Below are 26,255 nucleotides of genomic sequence, written 5' to 3'. Positions count from 1 at the left end.
AATTTAAATGAAGAAAAAAATCACAAGAAAATACAGTGGAGCTAAAGTTGAATTTTCTACTGCTCAAATGAAGTGATTAGAAAGCCAGAATATTTCCCACAGAAATGCCAATTTCTCAGCTGTTCACACGCAATTATTCTATTATTCCTTGCACTAGTTAACCTATTTTGTGGACAAGTAGGATTGATGTAAAGTAGTAGGATTTACAAAATAACAGTCAAGTGTTTAATAAAAATGACTACAAGGAGAGTGGTATATTTATTGTTTTTCTTATCTATTCTTATAAACGTAACTAAAAATGTAAAAACCTTAGAAAAGTTTAGGCTGGATAAGATTTAAAACAACGAAAAGCACAAGCTTTATGTACTATTTCTTTCTTGTTACCGGATATTTTGAAGCTTTTTTTTTTTTATGGCGGGAATTTTTTAATATCGTGACTTAACAGGCAATAAATTTAATTATAAACATTTAACAGTCAGTCGTATAGAATTAACAAGCTTTAAACTATATAATGTAAAGAAATGTTTCCTGCTACAATATGAAGTAATTGTAAAAAGAAAAAATGGTAATTTGAATTTTTTTTACGGTGGTTACGAGGTCGGTCAAATCAATCTAATCTGTGATGAGTAGAACTAGAACAAATAACAGATAAAGATTTATCAGTTAAAAAAAGTTAAAACAGCAGTTCCTTTCATCAGTGGAAGCCCCTGGCACCACAGTTAATGTGGCCCCGAATATAATAGTTATAAACAAAAACACAACTTTTCAAATGCAAATACCATTAATATTTTTAGTAGCGTTCCCTGTAAAGTTGTTTTATCACACGCAGTTGTCCTTTAAGATGTTAGTAAAACAGCTGTGTTTAATGTCACACGCTAAGTTTATCCATCGTATGATAATGTATTGAGGGAGGATGTCTCCAGCTCCTGCCTATGATTTAGTTACACCCATCCTCAATTTTGAACACTGGATATGCAACAAGCCAGTACTATCTTACATTATAAGTGCCTCTTTGAACCGAAAAATTATATTGAATAATACTTCTGTAATGCACCCACAGAGATACATGTGCAGTATGTTTAATGTAATAATGTAGGGCTCCGTTACAGAATTGATGTGTGAGCCCCTCTCTCTAAATCAGTTCACCTCCTTCAAAAGTAATGGAAAAGTCTGCTTATACTGTACTATATTTGCCCTATCCAGTGTTTTCGTTGGTCAATTAGAGAACAGCATTACAATACATGAACATTGGTGCTAACTTGACGATGAAATGAAACTATAGCTTCAGTGACAAGAACAATAAGTGGAATCTTAGTTAAAGCAGTACAAGTTTCAATATTTATTTATTTTTTGCAATTACATACAGTTTTCCAATGTATCAGTAAAGCTCTAATTACCTATTGTTTGGAAATTATAATATCTAATCACACTTTAAGGTTCTCTAGCAGTAATCACAAGTGAAACTGGTTTTATATGCAATTTCTTTGGCAATAGGGATTGGTAGGATATTAACCCAAAGCATCCATATTATTACCGTTCTATTGCATAAATGCAGCCCATGACATTTAGTGCAAGAATCCCATCAGACTACAGATAATAAGAAAAAAAACAGTACAACCAGAGTCTTGCTGGTTTTGTATGGATGACTGCTATTGAACCTTAATTATTAAAATCACCTTTTTAAAATTGAAAAAAAAAACCACATCAGATGTTAGAGTTGCTTATAAATATGATAAAATAACTAAGAGGCTTTGCTTTTAAAAAAATGAGTTGATAAAGTTTGTGCGTTGAAATCTAATGACACACACCCTATAAAACTTGTACTTAAAATATGACCTAAACAATTATCTAAACATACTGTTTGACTCATTTTTGAAAGACTTTATGTTTTGTGTTCTGTAATTATACATTATAACATATTCATGGTCTTGTAGAATGTGTCATGTGGCCTGAATTCAAAGTGGGATACTACATTTCAAAAACTTCTATATAGAAGTATGGTATACTTACATTGTATTGCACTATTCTACATTCATGGAAACCTAACACACACAGAGCAGAAGGGGCATGTGCTTCTTTACTTTTTCTGTAGTACATACACTATTATTAACAAATATTATAGAATGACTTAGCATTGTTCATTTTCCAAAACATTAATTTTATAAGTTGTAAGATTGTACAGTGTATTTTATTATTCGTATATGTCATAAACCAATTAATTAACATTTTGTACTCAAATTAATACCATTCTTAATCAGGTGCAACAACAGCTTGGAAGTAATACATAAGGTATCGTACATATGTTTTTATCTATATACATGTAATCTCAATTGGTTGTCTAATATGAAATAAGCATATGCTAGACAACAAAAAACAGCAAAGAAATAGAAATACTAAAGATACTAAGTAAAAAATTGCTTGAGAGGCAAAACGTTTTAACAAAACTTAGTTGAGGCTTGGACCATTAGGTAATTTTTACTTGTACAGAACAGCCAAATAACACAAAACAAACGGTTATCTTCTTCAACAGTTCAGTGATGCAAAATAGTTGAAGTTCTGAAAGCTTCTATCACTATATTACTTGGTTGTCTGGGTGAATACACATTTATCAGCAGATCCAACTTAGATTCTCTCTGTTATGTGTCATCAAGCACATTATTTAACACAAGCTAGCACACTTACACCAAAATATGAAATGGCAAACATGCTAGAATATGCAAAGTTCTCTATTATACTTGAGTGACTTCATCACACACACAACACAGATTCAGAAAGGCTAATGTCTCCACACAATGAAATAATCATACTTTAGGTTTATACTTTACTGCAGAACACGTTAGTTATCTTCAGTGCACTACGCTCCTCAAAAACTACAGTTAATTGACAATTAAACCACTATGAATCACAACACACTTTTTCATAATTCCTGATGTACATAACACAGTTATTTACATAAATACTACTACAAACGTTATTTTTAATAATACAGTTTTTTTACAAAACAATTTATTGCCACCAGATTACCAAACTGTTAAAGCACATGTTAAAAAAATGAATTTCTCTTCTATTTTACTGATTATGTCAAATAATGTTGTACATTACTGGGGTATCGAACACAGATGAATACTAAAATACAGACTATACAAAGAGAAATCATGTCTGTACTGCATGTTTCAAAGTACTCTTAATTCAAATTGATTTGCTTTTCACTTAAAGAACCTTCAAATGTATTTTCTGTTACAATGAGAGAGTATACATATTGACTGGCTGAATGATATAATGTTACATGAAATATCTTAACACTTACTTAACAGGGATAACATCAAGTTTCAAGTACAAAGCCATAAAATCAAACCAGGATAGAAATATCTTTTGAACTTACTGTTTAATACAACCATCCACAACAGTTGAGATGCATCTTCATATCTGTCATCAACTAAGGATTATTAAGGATCTACAATGAGCATGTATGTTTCACACAATACCAGAAAATAATTTTGTGGCACTTGAGTAGTTTGATGGAAGTGTAATTTCATGAAATCAGCATAAAATAGTGATGTTGTGCCTTTTGAGATATTATAGTTTAAGAGTATTATTAGGATTTATGAAAATAATTTCTATTATAAAAAAATTAAAGCCTGGAACTGTGTGATTTCAACTCTATGGCAGGCTCAAACTAATTTTGTGACCTTATGTTTAATGGATGCCTCGACTGGAGTGTAAAAATTTTCTACTTGAAGTACAGAAGATGATCAAAAGCCAGTAGAATACAGACGTCCTGTTAAAATATAAATGTAATTATGGATACACTTAATGTTGTCGGCTCAGGAACTCAGCTCGTGATGCTTTTTCTAAGGCTGACATCCACCTGTAGGAGAAGAAAAAAAATCACATAGATCCTGTTAATTCATGTGTATATATTTTTACTTAAAAATAACTAAAGTATTACATAGCATATCAATGAGAATTATTTAAATCTTTTAGAGTGAATTTTAACCATATGTACAAATACTTGTGTAACACATTTTTTTTTGTGTACATCAGCCTTGTCCATTTTCATGAAAGTTAGCCCACAGTGTGTGTGTGTGTGTGTGTGTGTGTGTGTGTGTGTGTGTGTGTGTGTGTGTGTGTGTGTGTGCATGCATGCATACACATAAAACAAGTTCAGAATTATGGTCAACTTTTCCAATACAGGGTCAGTTCAGTTAATTGATTCTGTGTTCATTTGTTTAATAAAGCCAACACAAGCTCTGGGAAGTGTATTGAAACTAATATTTTTACTGTAAACCATAGAATAAGGTTTTTGAGTTAATATAAAACTTGTTGGTCAGAAACTTGCAATGACAGTTAAAGGAGTAGTTTATTAAAAATAAGAACTCGCTGCCTAACAACAATAAGAAACAGAGATCAACTTAAGCTTCATAATACACAATCTATGATTTTATTTTTAATATTTAATACCTATCATGCTATTTTCATGTATTCTGAATGATAACACAGCAGGAATTAATAGAAAATAAATTATTTTCTCACTATAAGTATTATGATTTTTGTCAACTGAATTTTACTTCTTTCTAAAAGGTTTTTAAAAACTACTCTACTGACATGGCTGATTATTTCGTAAATATATTTCAAAGAATGCAAAATTGCAAGAAGAGTTGACAGAACTGAATGAAAATGTAATCATTTTAGTTTTAGTTTTTAAACAAAAAAGAAGGAAATTAGTAAGAATAACTAGAAACTATATTGTAGGACAGCCACACTTACAATGTGGTCTAGATCTAAGAAGAAAACTTTGCAATTTTCTTTTTAAATATTTTTCATTATGATTTTTCTGTAGTTAGACAAGCTGTATGACATTTAATTACATATTTTTTGAAAACATTCCCAAGTCACATGCATATACAACAGAATACTAAAAATATTCTTCCTTATAAAGGTCAGTATCATAAATGATTTGTCACTCCTAGTCAGAACAAAATCCATAGTAAAGTTCCAATTACTGTCTTAGCCATGATAAGTGACTTCTACAGTACAAAATTATGATATTCAATGGACACACTACAAACCTTCCACACTTAACTATTACAAAAGGATGACTGTTTGAGATTGTTAGCAGATTCATCAATAACCACACACAGACAGCACTTTTAATAACAAAAATCATTTGCTGGAACTCAAAATAAAATAAATTTGTGGAAGAAATATGAAAAATAATTAAACGTCCTTCTGAAGTTTCAACCCACTTACTATACCAAATAATATTTGGGATTCTTTTATGGTAAAAAGAAATAACATACTGTATAACACTGTTAAAAAATAAGTGCCTAAAGTATAGTTGCATATAAAAACCAAGCAGTTAGTCAACATTTAGTTCTAAAATAATGTACCAGACAGTACTTCAGATATATAATATTTCACAGATCTGGAGAAATGAGTCCAGTCATGTAAGACTGCTAGTCAAAGGAAGAGCTTTTGAAACAAACGTTTAATAGCTTAACTTCAATCATTTCTACAACCAAATTATTTTTACGTACTTATGCACTAAGTTTTGAAATAATTTGCTATTGGAAATAAAAAAAATAATGTAAAATAAGATATATCAAAATAATGTTCACCTTTTTTGTTCATCTGCATCAACAGCTTGAAAATAATAGACTTTTTTCTTATGGAATAACTTGAAAACATTTTCTCTTCCATCAACGTTCTCAGTTTTATCTGGTATTGCTACAGTATATCCAGGAACCGGTACAGAAGTCAGAGCTTTTTCATCCTGAAGACAGTAAAAGATATATTAATCAATCATAGTATAATCAGATGAAAGTGGCAAATATTACATGATGTTTTCCAAATTATATTTCACCTCTGCATATATAGTAGTAGTTAATAACACAAAAATATTAATTTGAAATTCATCTAATCTGTTAAATGTGGTATTTGCTTACAAATATGTAAGACATTATCATTATACATGACAGTCAAAATACATTCATATTGTTACCTAGACAAGTAATTTTACATCTTTCATGTGCATGTTATTTTACAGTGCTAAACCTATAATTGACTAAATTTTCCGAGACATTTAGAATAAATAATATAGAATCCATGACAGAATATCAGTATAACTTGTGTATGAATAGTCAGGAATTTTGGAAATTATTGAGAGTAGTCACCAATGTAAACAGCTACTTACCTCATGTGATCTAAATGAATACAAAACAAAATCTTCATGCAGAGAGAACCATCTTTGTACCCATGTTCTACTTCTTGACCTCATGTGTAGGTAGCTACTAACAACAGCCAAATCAGATGGCTTAACCTACAACAAACAAAGCTGTAAGTGTATGGTACAGATTCAATTGAAAAAGACATAAAAGGAGTTGGTAAAAGTAAAAAAAACAAACTACAACAAACTCGCATATAATTCCCTTAAATTGTGAACAGATTCAAAGTTCAATATGTCAGATGTAGATAATTAGATTAAGTAATAACTACTACATTCAGGATATATTAAATTGCAACGAAAATTATTTTTTGTTACTCTAAGTTGTTTCATTTGTTACAACCAAAGATAAAGTGCACAATGTAAATATTTTACCTCTAATATTCCTTTTCTTTTGATAGGACTTTCAGTATTTTCTTTCTGACTCTCCTCTTCCTTTCCCTGAGGATTCTGAGAGAGGATATCATGGCACTGGATGCATACTCTACCCACTTTATTATTATCATAAGGTAGTGCAGACTTCTGGGAAAGGCATTTGTTACAAGCTACCTAGTTTTTAAATACAATTTCATAATATGGTAGGTTATTAAATCACTTTGTTCACTGGTAATCACAAATTTGACTGATTTTATTTTCTAATGTGTTGGTATTAAACATGCATTATATATACACAAGCCAGAACTAAGAAGAAAAAAAATATATATATATATGCACACATACATCCTCAATGTTAGAATTGCTTACCTTTAACTTTTCTTGTTTGTATGTTATCACAATATAACTATGTACATCATACACAATTTATAAAACATCATTTTTTACCTCCTTTTGGAGCTAATGTGGCTTAATAACACAACTTTTTTACAAAAAGTAACAATTCTTAGTCAAATATTTCAGAAAAAAAGAAAATTTTATTTAGGATATGTTGTTTTATCACAATTTAATCAGTAAGCAATGAAGTTTTAAATCTTAAGTACATGTAGTACATCTAGAAAACAGTAAAGTACACAGCAATCAATTATAAAGAAAATAAAGCTGAATAAAATGTGCACAGCAACTTTTAAAACCAACAAACATCTATTCTATGATAAAAAAAAAAGAAAATTTAACGTTTTAATATATATCTGTGTGTTTGTTTGGCCATGTGTTTCAAATAATCTAATACCACTGCAGAATATTAATGTAAAAGTTAAAATCAAAAGATAATGAACAGAATGTGGTGAGAACAAATAACACAATGTTGCACATTACATTTTATATTATAAAAACATTGCATAATATTTATGTCAATTTACTACCTTGTATGTTGTTCATGTTGCTGGTTTTAACATCAACAAAACAGTGAATATTGTATTAGCATTTGTTTACTATTCTATCCATTTTAAGCTTCATTTTTGAAATTTCAACACTGAATTATTTCAAATATCTTATTAACATAAAAGTTAAACATTAAAATAAAATATATTCTAACTACTTACAATTCCACAGGCTCGACAGTGGTGTTTTCTTTTAAGAGAAAAGGTGTTGAATTGGCTACTACAGACCATACAATGACTTATTGCATCATGCTTGATAAAAGTTGGTGCTCGTGTTCCTAGCTCCATACCCTCAGGAGTCTGGAACATTTTAAGAATAGTTTAAATCAGTTAATAACTGGAAAGGTTCAAGTACTGTTTGAATCTCTTTAAATGTTTTCTCACAGAAAACTAATTAGAACAGATAATGTGCTATTTTGAATAAAACACTGTGCATGCTTCACAAAATTTTCAAACAGCCATTTTTATATTAAGAAAAGTTTGTATGAATAGGAAGTAAATATAAATATTATCAACCAATGTGCTCAAAGGAAAGAAACATTTCAAAATATAAAGGATAACAATATTCAAGACAAACATTATTTATAATGGACACAGATAAATGTTTCAAAATTTTAAAGATTCCATTTTCAGTATCTAAAGCAAAATAAAGAATTACATCATTCTTAAGTTAGTAACTAAAATACATTGTTATCTTAACTAACTTAATTGAAACTGAAACATCAAAAGTGAATGAGTAACAAAAATAATAATGTACATGTTAAAGAAAGTACAATTTAAGTGAAGGCTATATGTTATTCAGGGTTGCAGGATGCTGTTTAATTGGTGACTTCAGATCAGTATTGCCCTTGAAAATGATACTGAAATTTGATGACTTCATGTCCCATTTCTTCATTATGTTGCCATATAGGGGAAACAAAAGGGTTACTTAATGTTTTTGTGTTTGTGTGGAGATTTGAATATGTTCATTGACTAACTATTAGATAGTGTTTGGTTTTGCCAAAACAGGAGACCTTATGGTCTCCACATGTGTAAAGATATACCCAGCCATGAAGAAAAATGGCAGAAGACCTTTAGTATGGAAAAAGTCCTGCATACATGATGTGGATATAAAAACCTATTCTGAATTCAACTTGGGAGTAGTTGCAATTGATTATTTATTTCACTTCAGTTTTTAAAAGTTAATTTTTGTTTATCAAAATATAGAAGACAAAAATCAATGATGTTCTACTCACTGAAAGCTCACCAATTTTCAAGGAACTTTTTCTCTGGGTAAGATCATGTACTGCCTTGGCTAAAGCCTTAATGTAGAAAAGAAACTAAATTTTTTAAAACTTCCAAAATTGGTGTTACTTATAAAGACTTATAAAATAAACTACATTTTGTTTCTTTAAGATAATCTGTATATCTACTTACTGTTTGTATAATGAAATATTTAATACAGATTATGGTTACTGTAAAATTGCTGTTCATCTACAATGAATAGATGCAAAAACACATTATATATTGGTAGTAAATATTTTAATGTCAATCAAGAACAAAAGACCAACTCTTCCTGGATGATGTTAATGGAACTAAAAATATTGTTAGAATTAATGAAAGTAAATTTTAACCTAAATTTGTAATTCGGCAATCATTAACAATTTTTTGTGCATGAGAGAGAATGTCAAATCTTCTTTTAATACAAAAATTACTTTAATCTGAAATTCATTACATTGAAAAGCTTTTCTATAATGAGGTTATACAAGATAATGTTTTTACCTACTTTCTTATTTGCTGAAAACTATAATTGAATAAATATTATCTTACATGGAAAAGATTTGAGTTGAAAATAATTTTGAAACATGAATATATTGGTTAATCCAAACAATATCTTGATACATTATTTGAAAAATTTAATCTAACTGTTCTCATCACAGTTGCTAAAGGTATGTCAGTAAAATAAGAATCAGGTGTAAGGTTATGAAAAATATTAATATGAGGCATTACTTGAAGGTGAGTTCAACTGCTGGAAAACAGGGCACTTAAAAATTCAACTGTTCAATTAACTGAAGCAAGCTTTATTTGTAACTTTAATTAGACTAAAACAGATTAAGCCAGAAATATTTAAAAAAAACTTGTTTTCTTTAATCTATCAACTGCGAGTGGTTGGTTGTTTGTTTTTTTTTTTTTTTTTTTTGAGTGCATTAGCTAAGGTTGGCTAAAGCAGCCAAAGAATTATTATTTGTGTGTAGTTCAAGAAACTCGATATGGCGTGAAGCATCTAGGTTAAGGAAGCAAGAAAGTTCAATTTGGCTTAACAAATGTAAATCACATTTACATTTTAATACAAGTTTTTTTTCTTTATTTAATGTAAATTTTAAAAAATGATTTAACTAATATAACATTTTTTTCCACTTATTGAAGGAGCAAACTGATATTTTCTAAAGCCTGTGATAATTTTTTAATGAATTTTAAAGCTATGTATATTAAAGAGAGACATTAGTACACAGAATTTGTGTTCAGCACAAAAATTTAAAAATTTATTTATGGTACAAGTATAGTGAATAGAAAACCATAACTTATACTTCTCTTTTCTTTTACAAGATGCATATTTCAACAAATTAATTGAAGAGCATAAATACTTAGGGTGAAGATAAATATTTGATATCTTTCTGAGAAACAAACACACATAAAAGAAAAAAATATTAATGTTATAGTTACCTCCATCCAGGCAATTTTCTCTTTCATAGTTCTGAAAAGAAAATGTTAGAAAATTTAAAAAAGTTACTGTGGTTATTGTGTACAGATAAAATGAAAGTTTATTAGATCAAGTTAAGATTAGCATGATAATGGTTTGTGTGAAACTAATTTTTTGTCACGTACTGTGTGTAGAGTTCTATGGACCTTCCAGTGCTGCGGATGTAGAAGGTATTAGCCGTTTCAAGATTATCGCCCTCCTCTATTACAAGCCCTTCCACACCTAGTTTTGCCCTCACTCGAAAGCATGGGCCAGAGACTACTCGATTAGAGATTAAACGTTGACTACACAGCAGTAAGAAGTCATTGAACTGCAATTGAAAATACATTTGGTAGTCAGTAATGTGATTATATTAAATATGAAACTAATAAGCACAAGGGTTAATTAAAATTCAATTTTATGAATGATGTAAAATTAAACATTGTCTTATAATATTAATAAAAAGATATAAAAAATCTATATAATAATTTATTAAGAAGAAGACTTTTCAGGAATCGTGCAATTAGCAGAAGTTATTTTTAATAATTATGAAGCATGTAAGAAAATAAGCATTTCTAATAATTAAAAATAATTGACCCTTAAACTAATGACTTGTTTTTATACTATCAATAAGTGTGGTTCCACATATTCCATCAAATAAAGTAAATTCTATATTTTTGCCAATTACAACACTCAATATACAAGAACTGAGCATAATTACCAATTTTCCACATAAAATAGCAAGGATCCAATCAGTAATTAGTAGAATTAATTACAACACTTAAGTTTTTTTTTATATTTCTTTGGAATAACACAAAAAATTATTAATTAAATACCATGTAAACCATAAAATAAAGGACACAAAATGCATGCACAAGTAATTAAATAAAATCTTTTCTTTTAAAGCTGATTGTTCATATTGACCTCATCAGTAACTCTAGGATTAACAAATTTTATTGAAAATAATGCTTCAATGTTTTATTGTGATGTAAGAAAAAAAACAGGATACATTGAAACACTCTCAAAAAGCAATAAAAAGTTTCACTAGTTAAAGTTATTACTAGTTTCTGGTTCAATAAAACTAATCTTATAAAATCAGAGTAAATGTTGAACCAATACAGAAACCTATATGTTAAAAAAAACATCAAATGTAAGTAATATTTTTCACAAGAGCATTATCTCCTACATATATTTTTTTAATAATCCCTTTTGAGACACTAGCAACTGAAAGGGAAAAACTTGTACATTGTATCTCCAATTGGAGGGAGAGCAGCACTTGGCAAAAGACCAGATCCATGTCAAGCATTGAATACTCTTTACCAAGTACTAATGGTTGTTCAGAGGAGTTCTGTGAAAAGAATTTTCTGCTATATTAGGAAGTTAGCAGACTACAGAGGTTAACAGTGGCTAAAGGAATATGCAAAGTTATACAGTATGTGAGAAAAACTTATGATGAAAATATGCATATTCAAGATGGAATCATCCCAGATCTGCTTTCCAAGAACTGAAAACCCCTCTGGCTAGTGACAACCATTGAGAATAGAGTAGCTTATAATGTTGGGAGCAGTCCACACTCCTTTTCCAGGTTGACACCCTTGCTACAATTTCCTATCAAGGGGAAACCTAAGGTCCTCACTGAGAGACTGTACAATTGGTTACCATGAACAGAGACAGCAGAAACTGTTCTGATGAGTAGCTTTTTATCCATTACTTTTTATTATTTTCTTTTTAAATAATAAAGAAAGTTATACCAAGTGTTTTCATGGCTTTCAAGATGAGAAGCAGAAGAGGGTAGGGGGGCCAAAACCCTCACAATAATGAGAAACCTGTTGGATTTTCCTGGACCTAAATAAGTGGAAACTAAAGTGAGCAGAAACAAGTGATTAGCTACAACCAGGACTAGGAACTTTCAGTATAAGCATCTAGAATGAAGTGAATCAAATGCTGTTCATTGAAATAAGATGCAAGACATCCTGACTAAACTTTCTCAAACTAAGATAACTGAGCAAAAGATGAAGAAAAATGTAGAAACTATTGAGAACAGGTAGGTGCAACATTCTTCAGTTAAGTTGTTGGCAGTCACATGCAGAGCTTCAAGAAAATAAGAATTTGAGCAAGTAAAAGATCAATATAGACAGACTAAAGGGGATGGAAAGCCAAAGTAGGAGAACATATTATCTAAAGGAGAAAAATGTATGCAAGAGATGAGAGCTCTATGAAAGAAGAATCCTAACCATAGATCACAGAGGGATCCCAAAGTCAAGATGTTGGAAGTTAACAGAAAGCTGAGGAAGGAAAGAGCCTGCATCAATTCAAAAATCAACTGATGGAGTAAGAAAAAAAGGGGTGATCCTAATTTTAAAGTACATATAATAAGTTCACCCACAAACTAACAAAACCAACTAGAGTAAATGAACAAATTGTTCTACATTTGAGTTGTCAGAATAGCAAAGGAAAAAAGTAGGGTTACCTGATTCTTTATCAGGCCTAGAAGAACCAGAAGAAAGGTTAGGCTGTGCAAAGAATGTTCTCTTAGCAGAAGTTAATGAAGTAGAATAATAAAACTCCTAGTAAGTAATGTCTGGGCTTTAGGAGACATCAGAAAAATTAATATTAGACACTGTAACTGAAATTATTTTAAATAAAAAAAAATAGAAGCAGCACAAAAGATTTACAAAAAAAGGAGGCTTAAAAAAATAAGTAAACAGTGTAGTGTCAAGGAAATGTATGGGTTTTGGTTTATGCAATACACAAGGGGAGTACTATGGAAGGATAATGTGCTGCCTTTCTTATTGATTGAAAACTATAGTCTAACACCAATTATATTATATATTTGTGCAGCTTTACATTATTACATGTAGGTGTAAGAGCTCTTACAATAGTGGCACATGTGCAAAACATTTTGGCAGTAGGTTTGGGAAACTAATTATTAATATCCTAGAAAAGGTGAGTAATGCAGTCTGAAGTGTATGATTAAACATTTTATAGTGCACCACAGTATGTTAGAACATTAGAGAGTGGAGAGTTTCCTTTAATGTTTTATTCTGTCAAACAAGTTTCAGGTACTTACCAGAAATAAATGACGCTCTTGATGATCGCCACTTCGAGCTGAAATCTTGATAATTTTCCCCTCCTTCAAAAGTTCTCGAGTAGGACTAACAAGATCTACAACACCACTTATCATTTCTTGAACCTCCAGTAATTTCTTAAATTTATCCTGAAATATTGCAAATATTACTAAGGTAAAAAATTCTATTAATCAATTAAGATTACAAGAACACTAAAATAAGCAAAGTGTAAATTTTAACTCTCTCAACATGGGTTCAGTTGAGTTGACTGACAAAGTGACCTCTTTTAAAGTCCTTATAGATTTAATACTTTCAATACAGTGTATATATCTTCACTAAATTCAGTAATATTTCAGTTAACATTAGAAGTCTTTCACATACACAAAAATCCTATTTTTTAATGAAGTATTTTAATAAACTAAAATAAAGATTTGTCCATTAATATATTGAGAATTTGTTTGGAATAACCTGTGTGCAAAGAAATTTTCATGTAAGCCCTTCCTCCCCCCAAAAAATCAAAATAAATCTAAATTTCCCCTTTTTTCCCCACATCACAGAATAACTTGAAATTAAATTCGTTTATCCTAATAAGCTCTAATCTTGTAACAGTATACATCTATCTGTAATTAAAATTTTTTTTTTTTATTACCCTTTGAACAATGTCTAATTACAATTGTAACTCACTGGGGTCACGTGCAGCTCACAATATGCTATTGAAGTACATTACCCATATGCTGCTTGCATGTGTGAAACATTTATTACTACTCATTTTTACCTAATTTAATCCTAACTTAAAAAGATTCTTCTTTTTACATTTTAGTTACTTTTATAATAAATAAATAATAAACATGAAAAACAAGAAATATTATTTACACAATCTTCTCTTCTCTTGCTATCCATTGTTGAGGAAATTTAAGTCTAATTTTTATACTAATGGTAGGAATGCATTACATTTTTATTTAATTAAATAATGCAACAAAGAACATAGACTAATATATTATATGCAAAAGGTAGACAATTTCCCCCTCTCTCACATTTTTTCTGACTTTCTAACTATGCAATAAGAACTGTTACAAATTTATCCAAGCTAGCCATTAAGTTTTTCACTGAAACATTGCTTGTACTCTAATATGTTTAGAACAAAATGTTACTCAATACATCATTTGAGAGATGAAAACTGATTTTCTATCAGTTACATGTAATGTTTAATTAAACACAAGGATGAACTATAAACATATCCAGAAAGAGAGGATGTGAAAAGTAGATGTGGCTGGAGTGGTCTTATTTTCTATTGATGGCTTTATAACCAAACAGAATTGAAGGCTATTAAAAATATGGTCTATCTCAGAAATGATGATTTTATATTAAATATTTTATGTTTTATTTTTTACACTTTATAGAGATGGTAGAACAAATAGAAAAGAGAAGATACATAGTGAAAATGTGTCACCTGTGTCATAACTAAGGATTAAAAAAAAATTCCTTGTAGAAATAGGAACTTAAAATGTATATACTATTAAAATATGGATTGTTAACCAAGGTTTTATGCTTTAATAATTGATATAACAAACAAAAGGAGTTTAATAAAAGTTTGAATATAATACACTAAGTCTTTGTCATGTGTAATAAAGGATAGCTGGGGCAAAAAATTTAATGGGAACCATCAAAGATATCCCCTCTCAAATTAAGTACCAACTCATAAAAATGTAATGTCTTACAAAAAAACAACTTTAAAATAACTACCAATACAGCATACAGCACATCATAAAGATATCAACTGCATAACCTATACTTTTTTTTGAGAGAGAAAAAAGAAAAACAATAAAGCACAAAACTTATACTTTACCTTTCTAAAATACAAGGCATTATTTTAAACTTATCAGATCAGAAGGACTTCTAGAATATAGTCTATTCAAAATCTTTGCAATTCTAAAATCTTCAATCATATCACATTTAGCTTTTTGACAACTTAGAAACAAATGTTTAGAACTAAATTATTTTAACCAGGTGTCAAATGAGTAGATCCTCTTAGAAAATCACCATCCTTTCTATGTAAATAAATAAATAAAAAACTCAGTATTCCCAAAGAGTTCTGTGTAGTCTCCTTGCACAATGATAATATACTCTTCAAAAAAGAAACGCAAAAGGCAAAATATGAGACAAATTGTTAACAAGTTTATTCCGGGTAGTTCTGTATGACATGTGTGAAACTTTGCACATTCACTGCTGAACATCCAAAGTTTGCAAAGGCGAAGTTCACACTCACTAGGTGAAGTTTAACGTCACTCAACGTCAATAACGAGTATGCCCCCCGTGAGCATCAATAACTGTTTGGCGTCTCCTGCTCATCGATGAGATGACGAATCACATCCTGTGGAATGGCTGTCCACTCAGCCTGCAAAGCTGCTGCAAGCTGAGGTAGAGTCTGAGGTTGAGGTTGTCGCCGTCTCAGACATCAGTACAACTTGTCCCAAAGATGTTTGATGGGGTTTAAATCTAGAGGGCCAGGGAAGAACGTTGATGTTGTGGTGTCTCAAGAAGAGAGTGGTGAGTCGGGCTGTGTGAGGACGGGCATTGGCATGTTGAAAAACGTCGTTGACATTCACCATGATGGGTTGCACATGGGGCCTAAGAATCTCGTCGACATATCGTTGAGCCGTAAGATTCCCTCGAATATGCATAAGGTCTGTTCTGGCATTGTAGGCGATGGCAGCCCACATCATGACGCTGCCACCACCATATCTGTCAACATCCTGCACACAGTTTGCTGCAAAACGTTCACCTCGGCAACAGTAAACACAGGTCCTTCCATCCTGCCTACTAAGCATAAAACGTGATTCATTGCTGAACCAAACATGCCTCCATCGTCGATGAGGCCATACCCGATGCGCCCGAGTCCACTGCAGCTGTGCTGAACTATGTTGCTGGGTGAGGATAACGCCTCTGACTGGACATCGAGGTTGGATTCCTGCATCTCGTAGACGGTTGCGTTCGGTCTGATCAGAAATCCTACACAGCCCTGGTATGGTTGAGGCAGTAGACGTCGCAATGGTGGTCCTATCCCCGAAGGTGACATAACTGGATGTTGCGATCTTGTGTGGGCATGGTCACACGAGGTCTGCCAGATCGTGGACGGTCACGAGTTGATCCATATTGTTGGTGACGATTCCATAGTCTTGTGATGGTGCTTGGGTGGACATTCACAGCTCTGGCAACATCTGATCGAGATTCGCCTGCTTCCAAGCGACCAATGGCGTTGTTGCGTTGTGCTTCAGTCAGTCTTGGCGTAACTGTATTGCGTGTCGGTGGCTTAACACTGAGCTATGGAAACCGAGAACCCGTCACTTTTATAGGGATTTTGCACATGTTGCACTTGCAGAACATGCAGATCTCTCAAACAAATTTATTGGACACGCATGCGTTTTGGCGAAAAATCCAATGTTTTCCTCCGTTATCAAAGTGCACAACTTTTATTGTCATTTTGGTCTGACAATCAGTGCCTTAACACATGTAGCATCACATACTCTGAGCTTGTAACGTTATTACATATATTTCTCTTTAAAATAAAAGAAATATCCCTTTTGCGTTTCTTGTTTTGAAGAGTATATTTTTACTCATTTAATTCAAATTTGTATAGATAAATACTAGTATTCTGTTATATCTAATAGACACAATTAGACATCACTGTTTTGTCATTAAACACTTTTATATGCTTTTGGTTCCTTAACACCATAAGTTATTCTAACAAAACATTCAAATCTTGTTCCTTTGTCCTAAATCAGTGTTTTCTAAACTGTGCAACATGACAAGTTGCTAGGAGTGTCACAAACATTGCACTAAAGAAAAAGTAATTAAGAACCTAACAAGTAAAAAACTCTATAAAGAAAGAGAAAAGATATTCCTACAGTGAAGATGTATTTCTGATAGGTGTTTACTTTCACTATCAAGATTAGCTATTCTCATTCAGTGCTGCCCTCTGTATGCAAACTTTTTATTTATGCATGTCACAGATCGTCTGCTTTCCTTGTTGGAAATGGAAGAATCCAACAAGTCTCTTTTTCAAATCATTATGCACCACCTCTTAAACAGTAGAAGCATGGTAAATTAATGCAACACATATGGTTTATTCTACACTCCTCTACAAAACCATCACTTTGAAATCTGGCAGAAGATGCAAGTATTGGAGAAATAAGGGGAGGAAGGTGGGAAATGAGAGTAGACACAAGTACCTATCAGAAATAGATTTTTAGTGGAGGAAAATTATAACTTTCAATATGATACCCACTTCCACTAACAATATTAGCTAGAATAATACACTGAAGAGGAGGAGGAACTGGTCTGAGGAAATGACAGAAGTATCCCAAAAAACATCCAGGTTGCTAAGGTGTGGCAGACCATACTTGGAAATGAATCAAAAAGCCGTGTTGTCCCATAAGGTAACAACTCAACTTCGGTGTTTGTGCAAATAGTATTAGAAGGTCACATTTACCAAGAAAGTGACAGCTCAACCTCAGTGGTTGTGTAAATTTTATAAAGAGGCCATGCCATCCCTGGATGTGATGGCTCAACTGCAGTGGTTGTATAAATGTGATCAGTAGACCACATCAACCACCAAGATGACAGTTCAACTCATGCAGAGGCCATGTTTCATCTACATTACCAGAACACAACTGCCCTACTCTCAACTGAATGATTCTAACTTGTTTCTTGTTGAACTCATTCACAAGGGTGCTTCCATCTTCAACCACCCTAGCAAATTGGAGCTGGAAAGTGGCAAGAATTCCCATACTCCACTAAAAAAAAAAAGGGTGACAATGCAACAGAGACTCCAAACAAATGTCATCAATCAGATTTAGTGCAATGAGTGACCACAAAATCAGATTCCAAAAAACAGACCACATTGAATTATTCACTTGAGACATGGCAGCAATGGACAGCTATCCCATTCTGCTTTATCTATGTAGTCCATTGGTGGTATGGTCCAGAGCAGACATATTTATGAAACAGTTATCACGAAATAAGCAGCTATCAAGTGATTTTATGAAATACTCCATCTCAACGACAAGCATGCAGAATCAGTCAAGGTGACTTACAGTGCAAATTTAGAGTTAACAAATACCTGATCAGGCATCACTCGCCACTAAACAGGGTCCATGTTATAAATAGCAAAATAAGGGTTTCTGAAAGTTAAAAAAAAAAAAAAGAGACAATGAATAAATATTACCAATTAAGTTGCACCAAAGCCTGAGGAATGGTCACAGGTGATAGAAAAAATCCTGACAAGTAGGAAAATTACAAGATGACATAGACAGTTGGAGACTTAAGGACGTGTTCCACAGGTTAGAATACAGAATATTCTACACTGAACAAAGAGAAGAAGCATAGAAAACAGCATGATGTAGGATCAGATGAAAGAAAAACTTAAATTTCTGCCTAACAAGTCAGTGTAGGTCAGTCAGTGGGAAACTCTGGCAGTATACCAACAGAAGAAAACTAATCACTTGCATCATCTACACCACTGTATATGGATGGGATTAGCAAACAAGAATGCTACTGAAAGTGTGAAATCGGATCATGTCACTAAGGGTATGGCAAAAAGTAGATGTGAAGACACAAAATGTGCAGGTTGAGATGTAGAACATGTGATTAAGGTTGATGAAGAAAGGAGGGAGAAGCAGACAAAAGACATGGAGGCATAACAATGGTATCCATGTGTAGAGACTCTACTGATGGCAAAAAACTCCTTGAAAATGAGGGGATCTGATGCTCATTCAGTGGGATATATGTTGTGAGGGGTGTAAAAGACAATCCACGACCACATGTAAAGAACCCTGCACAAAATAAGTAATAATGCAAATATGATTTGTGTGGTCAAAGTATAAGAGACCCAATGACGAAAATATTGATCTGTTGATCAGTTGCTCACATGCTGGGTGATTTGCCACTACCATAAAATTGCCCAAGAAAATCATCCTCAGACAATGTCAGGCAAAGGGAAGGAAATGACATAACACCCAAAACAAAGACAGAATCTTAAAAACAAATACATACAAGGTACCAAAGTTTGCAGACCACTGGCCCAAAGCATCATTGTGATTGACACATGCATCCCATGCAGAAGGGAAACTTCCATGAAAATATGTAGACTTGGACACAGGGAAGGAAGTGGCACACCTGCCAACATATAGGTGATGTCCAATAATCAATGCAGATAGTCTTGTAGAAAAGGAAGGGGGGGTGTAGAAAGACGATCCTAATCAAAGTTCTATCATTCACGAAATACCCTCTGAAAGGATTGTAAATGAACATAACCATGAAAGAATAATGGTGTCATGGAAGACCAAATCCCCAAAAGCAATAAAACCTAATGAGCAGTAACTGACTGAGCCAAGAGAGCATGGTGAACTAAAATTCCATTAAACTAAGTTGCCACAAAAAAAAGAGGTGTATTGTCAAGTGATTAAGTGTAGGAGACATCCATAGATGATATACACAACCCAAGATAAAACACCTCAGCATACATCCACCACTATATTGGTACAGATATGTAGACGACACGATTGTGGGATTCACAGAACACAATTTTTTCAATCACATCAACTCGACACATCCCAACATTAACTTCACATGTGAACAGGAAGAAAGCAATCAAATATCATTTCTTAACCTCAAAATTACAAGCACCGATACACAATTTAAAACAGAAATCCACCGAAAAATCACCCACACTGGACTATACATTCCTTGGGACTCAGCACATGAAACAAAACAAAATCTCAACATACTATGAAGCCAAATAAACACAGCTATAAAACCATGCACACCAGATAAAATTAATGATGAATTACACAAAATAAAACAATACTTCTTTAACATCAATAAGTTTCCTCCACAAAGTGTAGAAAACATGATACGCATACATCTAGACAAAAAGCAAAATCAACTGACAAAAGTAAATATACCCCATGATTTAAAAATATGAAGCCATATACTGCTGCATACCATATATTCCCAACATCAGCAGAAAAATAACCAACATTTGGCAAAAACTAGTAACAAAATATGACATTCCAGTTAATACCAAATTTATTCAAAACCAAGGCACAAAACTAAGGTCTATACTATGTAAAAACTACACTGATAAACACAACACCAACATTATTTGTAAAATACAATGTGATAACTGCCATGACTTCTATATTGGAGAAACAAGTAGAAAAATGAAAACCAGATTCAAAGAACACAAAAAGTCACCTTCACACGTTTTCAAACACTACAAATCAAATAAACACAACATAACCATAGAAACCACCCAAATACTAAATAAAGAAACAAATGCAAAATTGAAAAAGCCTTACTTATACAACAACTCAAGCCCAAAATAAACCAATACAAAGGAACACCTTTATACTTATATTAATAGATGTAAATCAAACATCTAAGCATGCCCTCTATCAATTACACAACCCACTTTAAACATGTGGTTATATATCAGTCAGTTACCTCTTTCTTTCTTTGTGAACCTGAAAATGACCAAAGAAGGTTGAAATGTTGTTTGCTCCTCTACATAGTGCTTTCTCAACCCATACCAGCCATTTTTACATATATATAAAACACCTATCTCAGGGAAAGAAAAACTTCAAGGTGAACACAGATACTGATATGAACAGGTTGAAGCAAAAACTATCAATTACCAGCCACCAAACCCTGGTTGCCTTGAGGAAAACTATAAGGTTGGAACAAAAACCCCAAGAAAGTTGAGAACAGGTCTGAATGCCCAATGCCAGAACAATTACTAAACAGCTTCTAGCAAATGCAGGTTGACTGTGGGAGCTAGTAGATGAGGAAAGAAAAGAGTTAAAGAAGAAATCAGAGGTGATGCTCTAGAGAGGAGGGAGATGGAGGCAGTCATGGCTCCAGCAGAGTCAAATAGCTACAGTATTTGCAATGGATGGATTGTAGGTGGGCCAATGACACCCAAGGGTTGATAAATTCCAGGAATTATCAAAGACAAGACACAGAAAAGAAGCTCTACTTAAAACCCTAAAATAAATTGAGGATAAATGGACCTGTACCAATATAGTATCATGCCTTCTAATTATCCCAGCAACAAAGAAACTACATATGTAAAACTGAGAGACACAGATAATTTAGAAACCACTCTACAATAAGGTAAGGAAACTTAATAACTACTGTTATAAAAGTGATAGACAATTCAATGGGAGGAAAGGTCAAAATAAGCCAAAGTCCTTGGGGGTGCAGGATTGTAACTTCTGTATTGTTAGCTAGGTATGGCTGAAAGGTCAATATACTAAAAATAATACATCAATATAAATAAGTAATGTTATGAGATTAAAGGTATTTAGTCTAAACATGGTTTTGTAGTCAGTAGTTATTATAGAATGAAAAAGGCATAATTTACATTCATTCCTTAATTTTACATTGTGGTTACAAGGTTGGTAAAGTCAACTGAACCCAAACAAAAATTTGTTAGTGAAAGTAGCATAAAATAAAGGTTTTTTCATAAGAAAAGTTTAATAAAACTATGTGGACATTATAAGAATTAAGCATGTAAAATTTTATTATGCATAAAAGTATTTTTAATCTTAAAATGAAAATTACTTTATATGTAGGATAGGCAAGATGCAAAAATAAAGGCACAAAGAAAACTGCTTAAAAAACCTTAAGACTTAAAAAAAAATTCCAATATTTTGCATATGAAAGCCTTGTAATGTTTACTAATACTCTGCCAAATTTCATGAAAATACACTTACTAATTTAAGAGCAATACCATGAAAACTATAACAAGCACAAAATGGTTATGAGGACACATTGATTAGGGTATAAAAGACTGGAACATGTAAGCATGTGCTTATATAGACAAAGTCACTGTTGAAAAACAGCCACATTATCAGCTGATGGTACAATTTGGAAAATTTAGAAATAGTTAGAAAAAAAAATAGAATAAAATTCTGTCCTCAACATAATTATCGATACACAAAAATTGACCACTTATCTAGAAATATGTTTTTGTAAAGCTTGGGTATTCCTTCATCTATCAGAAATGCTCAACCAAAATCTTCATTTCTGTTTTATAATGTAAAGTCATAAAGTGCATTGCTAGGTGCTTAAAATATTTAGGGCTCAGGCCCCTAGGCAGAGAAAATCTATAGCATTGATCATGATTTTCCATCTTGAATTTTTTCAAAACATCAACTGAGGATTCAGGGCATAGGCTCCAAGTGCCAATGCCTAGCGACACTTCTGAAGTGCATTTTTAAAAAAGTAAATATCCGAGTACAACCTTTTACATTTTTATTTAATGAATATTAAATATAGTAAATAAAAAATTCTGACCTGGAAATGATAATCCAACTTGACTGGCACTTTATGTTACAAATGTGCTAAATGGTCAGATTTAAGTATAACTACACTGGTTAAGAAATGCTGACCAGAGCAAGGACAACCAGTTAACAGCACCCATCACCTAGTAGGGAACTACTTCTTAACTGATTACAGGATTGACTATAGGCTATAACATTGGTAAAGATGGATCACCAGGATATTGTGACATAAATAATGGACTATTTAATCCACAGACTGACATGTTAACCATTATGCCAAACCAGGTCAAAAGACTTGCAAACCTGGGCAGGAGTCATTGTATGTTAAAATTATTAACTTGTAAAACAGTTTATTTAATTCTGTTGTACATGCTACTACTTTATATACTTAAGGTTTTTTGGATAGGTATATGGATGCGAAAGCTTAGAATTTCATTTTTTTAGATACCGTTTTTAGATAAATGGTCTTTTATAACTAAGTGCAGTTACCTTCAACTTTATCTTAAATTATTAGTATTGATATAGATATGAAACATTCTTCCTTTTCACTTTATACTATGAACAATAAGTACTGTAGCAAGTTTTCAGTTCCAGTACCTACTAATTTAAAACAATATATGGCATAACTAAACCAATTTGAATACGGTTTTAGTGGATTAAAAAACAGCAACTTAAACTTGGTTATTTTTTCAACTTAAACTGAACTTATCATAATCCTGAAATGTTCTCAAAATAAAAACAATAGTAATGTTGATAAATTCTGAAAAATAAATCCATAGGAAAAAAAAAACCTTCTAAAGTTTACTGAAAACAATATCAAATAAAACTATTTTGAAAATCTCAAGAAAAGGTATATTTATTGATTTTTTTAAAAACAAGTCTACTTACAATTTTCTTCATAGCTTCATTTGCATGTGTAGCAGCTGTAGACACCAGTTCAAGAGCTTCTAAAAAGGTATAAATATTGTAAGAGTACATTTCAACTCAGCAATATTTGCATGACTGTAAGCTTGTAATACCACCAGAAGAAGTAAAGTGTTAACATAAACAGGAATTTGAAATAAAAGCTATTGTTACTCCAATAAGATGAAATAAATAAGGTGAATTATGATAGATAAATGGAAGAGAAATTTACAATTGGAAAAGAATGGGCCCCAAGGTTACACTAAAAACATTACAGCTACTGGGGTACTACCAGCACTCAATTACATACAAAATCTTCAAAATGAGGCTGTACATAGATCTGATTTTTCTAGTATAATTAACATGCTATTAAATCAACGATTAAATATTTTAATTAATTTGGTGGTATAATAAAATTATACAAAAGTTGTCACCAGAATATAGAGCAAGAAAGTACAACTCACAAAATAGAATGATAAATGCATACAGTGAAAACTTAAAAATGTCAATTAACAAAGTAAGTGTTACATGCTTAGTACATTTTTACACCTGTTTCTGTTAAGTTTCCTGCCATTTCTGTTTCTTGTTACAACATAGTATCATCATTGCAATTGCATCATATATTAAACCTCATTTTGTTGCATCTCTGAATGTAAAAATATTTACAATGTGGTTTAACAAACATTAAAACAACCAACATTTGAAGCCAGTGGTACATGGTGAAACTCTATAATTACAGAATTAAAGAAAACAAAACAGTATATTTCACAAATACATCTGTTATTGGCAACCATGGTTTTATCAGTAAACCATGATCAAAACCACTGTTGTAAATAAAGAACATATTTACAAAATGTACCATTGTCTTTGTTTTCCCCAATTCTCCAATAATTATCTAAAATAAGATTACATTCTGAACAACCATTTTACTGAAATGCATAATTCTGGTACATAGGTATAAAGGACAAAAAGAACATTAATATGAAAATAGAACATATAAAAAAACTTCCACACTTACAGTTATCAGTTATTCCAGTAGAATATTTGTTTCAATAATTTATATATTTGTTTTACCTTTTTACAGAAACTGGAATACTTTCATATCACTTAAGGAATAACAAAAATTAAAATGTGAGAGAAACTAGTGATAATTAATTTATACAAAAGAACAAAAAATATTATAACATTAAATGGTACATATTCAAAAATATTGTAATAAAGATCCAATTAAAATTCCAAAAGTATTTTGTAAAATTTAAATATATGAAAAATATGATATTTGCACATGCTTTGTATTTTTTTTTACACATCTACAAGTACACTTTGCTATTATCATATAAACTTACTTTCTGTATCAACTCTATCTGCTGAGTCGTCTGGTAGTTTCTTTAAATAGTCTGGAATTAAATCAAGGTGAAGTGAAATGAATCATGTTTATAATGTTTTAACACCCTCCATAAGAATTGTATAATATGTACATCCAATGACTGATAGTTACTATGTCTTGTCAAAACTTGTATCAATTTTGACAAAGAACAAGGCTTTTCCAAGTATATTTGCACTCCAGAAACATCAGTGTAAGATATTAAACTTGTAAGTTAAATAAATTTCTTAAATATCTCTTGAGCCAAAATTTGGATTTCAGGAAAAAGAAATTTAATGAAACTAAAAGTTTTACTGAATATTAAATAAATGTCCCGAATCAATATCACCGTTTGGATTATGAGGTAAAGTAACTATTAAGAGCTTCTGATTAAAACCGAACTAATTACATAAACCAAAACTGAAATAAATAAACAAAAAACACATACATTAATAAAAACAATATTGCATTGGTTAGAAATATCAACTGTCAGTAATAAATACACATGAAAATTAAATCTATGATTATTACAGTGAACAAAATCATCAGTTAGTTACCCTTAGTGTTATTTTCTGTTGTGATTTAAGTTTCAACCAGATTAGTCCTACATCCTTATATTAAACTAAGAATACAAAATAATATTCAGAAATTTAATATTAATGGAAAAAAGAAAAAGTTATTATAAACAACATGTAACAAAACAAAGAAAATGGAATATGTTATTATTTGTAAAATATATTAAAAACACCAACTGTTTGGTAGTAAGATCCAAATAACTTACAGGAAACATGAGTACCTTTACAAGCTTTCATATGTATGTAATAATATATATCCTACATCATAAACTAGTGGATTCTACAAAAGTACCAATCTGTAAACAAATGCTAACTAATTATATTTCTCTGTTCTGTCACTTTTCCTTACTCGTTTGTTTACCTTATTTCCTGAAGCTTATTTAACAACTGCCAACAATGACAAACTAATAGAGCATATGAAACTACATATGCTAATATAACCAAAATCTACTACATTTAAGTGCAACAATCAGTTTCTTGTTTTTGAATTTCATGCAAAACTACATGAGGGTTATTTGCACTAGCTATCTTTAATTTAGCAGTGCAAGACTAGAGGGAAAGCAACTAATCATCATCACCCACAGCTAACTCTTGAACTCTTCTTTTACCAACAAATAGTGGGATTAGTCATCACACTATATCGCCCAGACGGCTGAAAAAGCAAACACGTTTGATGAGATGGGGATTCGAACCCACAACCTTCGGATTATGAGTTGAGCATTCTCACCACCTAGCTAAGCTGGG

General features: G+C 31.7%; 1 protein-coding gene across 16 annotated transcripts in view; it reads right to left on the bottom strand.

Annotated features, from left to right (window-relative positions):
• Positions 1-1,315: 1,315 nt before the first annotated feature.
• The window catches only part of LOC143226282 (FYVE, RhoGEF and PH domain-containing protein 1-like), a 92,242-nt gene continuing 67,302 nt past the window's right edge, over positions 1,316-26,255 (bottom strand). For all 16 annotated transcript variants that reach the window (XM_076457041.1, XM_076457043.1, XM_076457056.1 and 13 more), the window contains 11 exons: positions 24,920-24,970; positions 23,559-23,617; positions 13,329-13,475; positions 10,405-10,589; positions 10,243-10,273; positions 8,775-8,840; positions 7,702-7,839; positions 6,599-6,772; positions 6,194-6,319; positions 5,619-5,773; positions 1,316-3,868 (listed from right to left, as the gene is read on the bottom strand). In XM_076457041.1, coding sequence (XP_076313156.1) covers positions 3,811-3,868; positions 5,619-5,773; positions 6,194-6,319; positions 6,599-6,772; positions 7,702-7,839; positions 8,775-8,840; positions 10,243-10,273; positions 10,405-10,589; positions 13,329-13,475; positions 23,559-23,617; positions 24,920-24,970 — 1,190 coding nt within the window. In that variant the 3' untranslated portion in view covers positions 1,316-3,810. The remainder of the gene's footprint in view (positions 3,869-5,618; positions 5,774-6,193; positions 6,320-6,598; positions 6,773-7,701; positions 7,840-8,774; positions 8,841-10,242; positions 10,274-10,404; positions 10,590-13,328; positions 13,476-23,558; positions 23,618-24,919; positions 24,971-26,255) is intronic.

The sequence above is a fragment of the Tachypleus tridentatus genome, chromosome 9 (assembly GCF_004210375.1).
Source record: "Tachypleus tridentatus isolate NWPU-2018 chromosome 9, ASM421037v1, whole genome shotgun sequence".
NCBI classification, from domain to species: Eukaryota; Metazoa; Arthropoda; class Merostomata; order Xiphosura; family Limulidae; genus Tachypleus; species Tachypleus tridentatus.
This window is presented reverse-complemented; position numbering and strand designations above follow the sequence as displayed.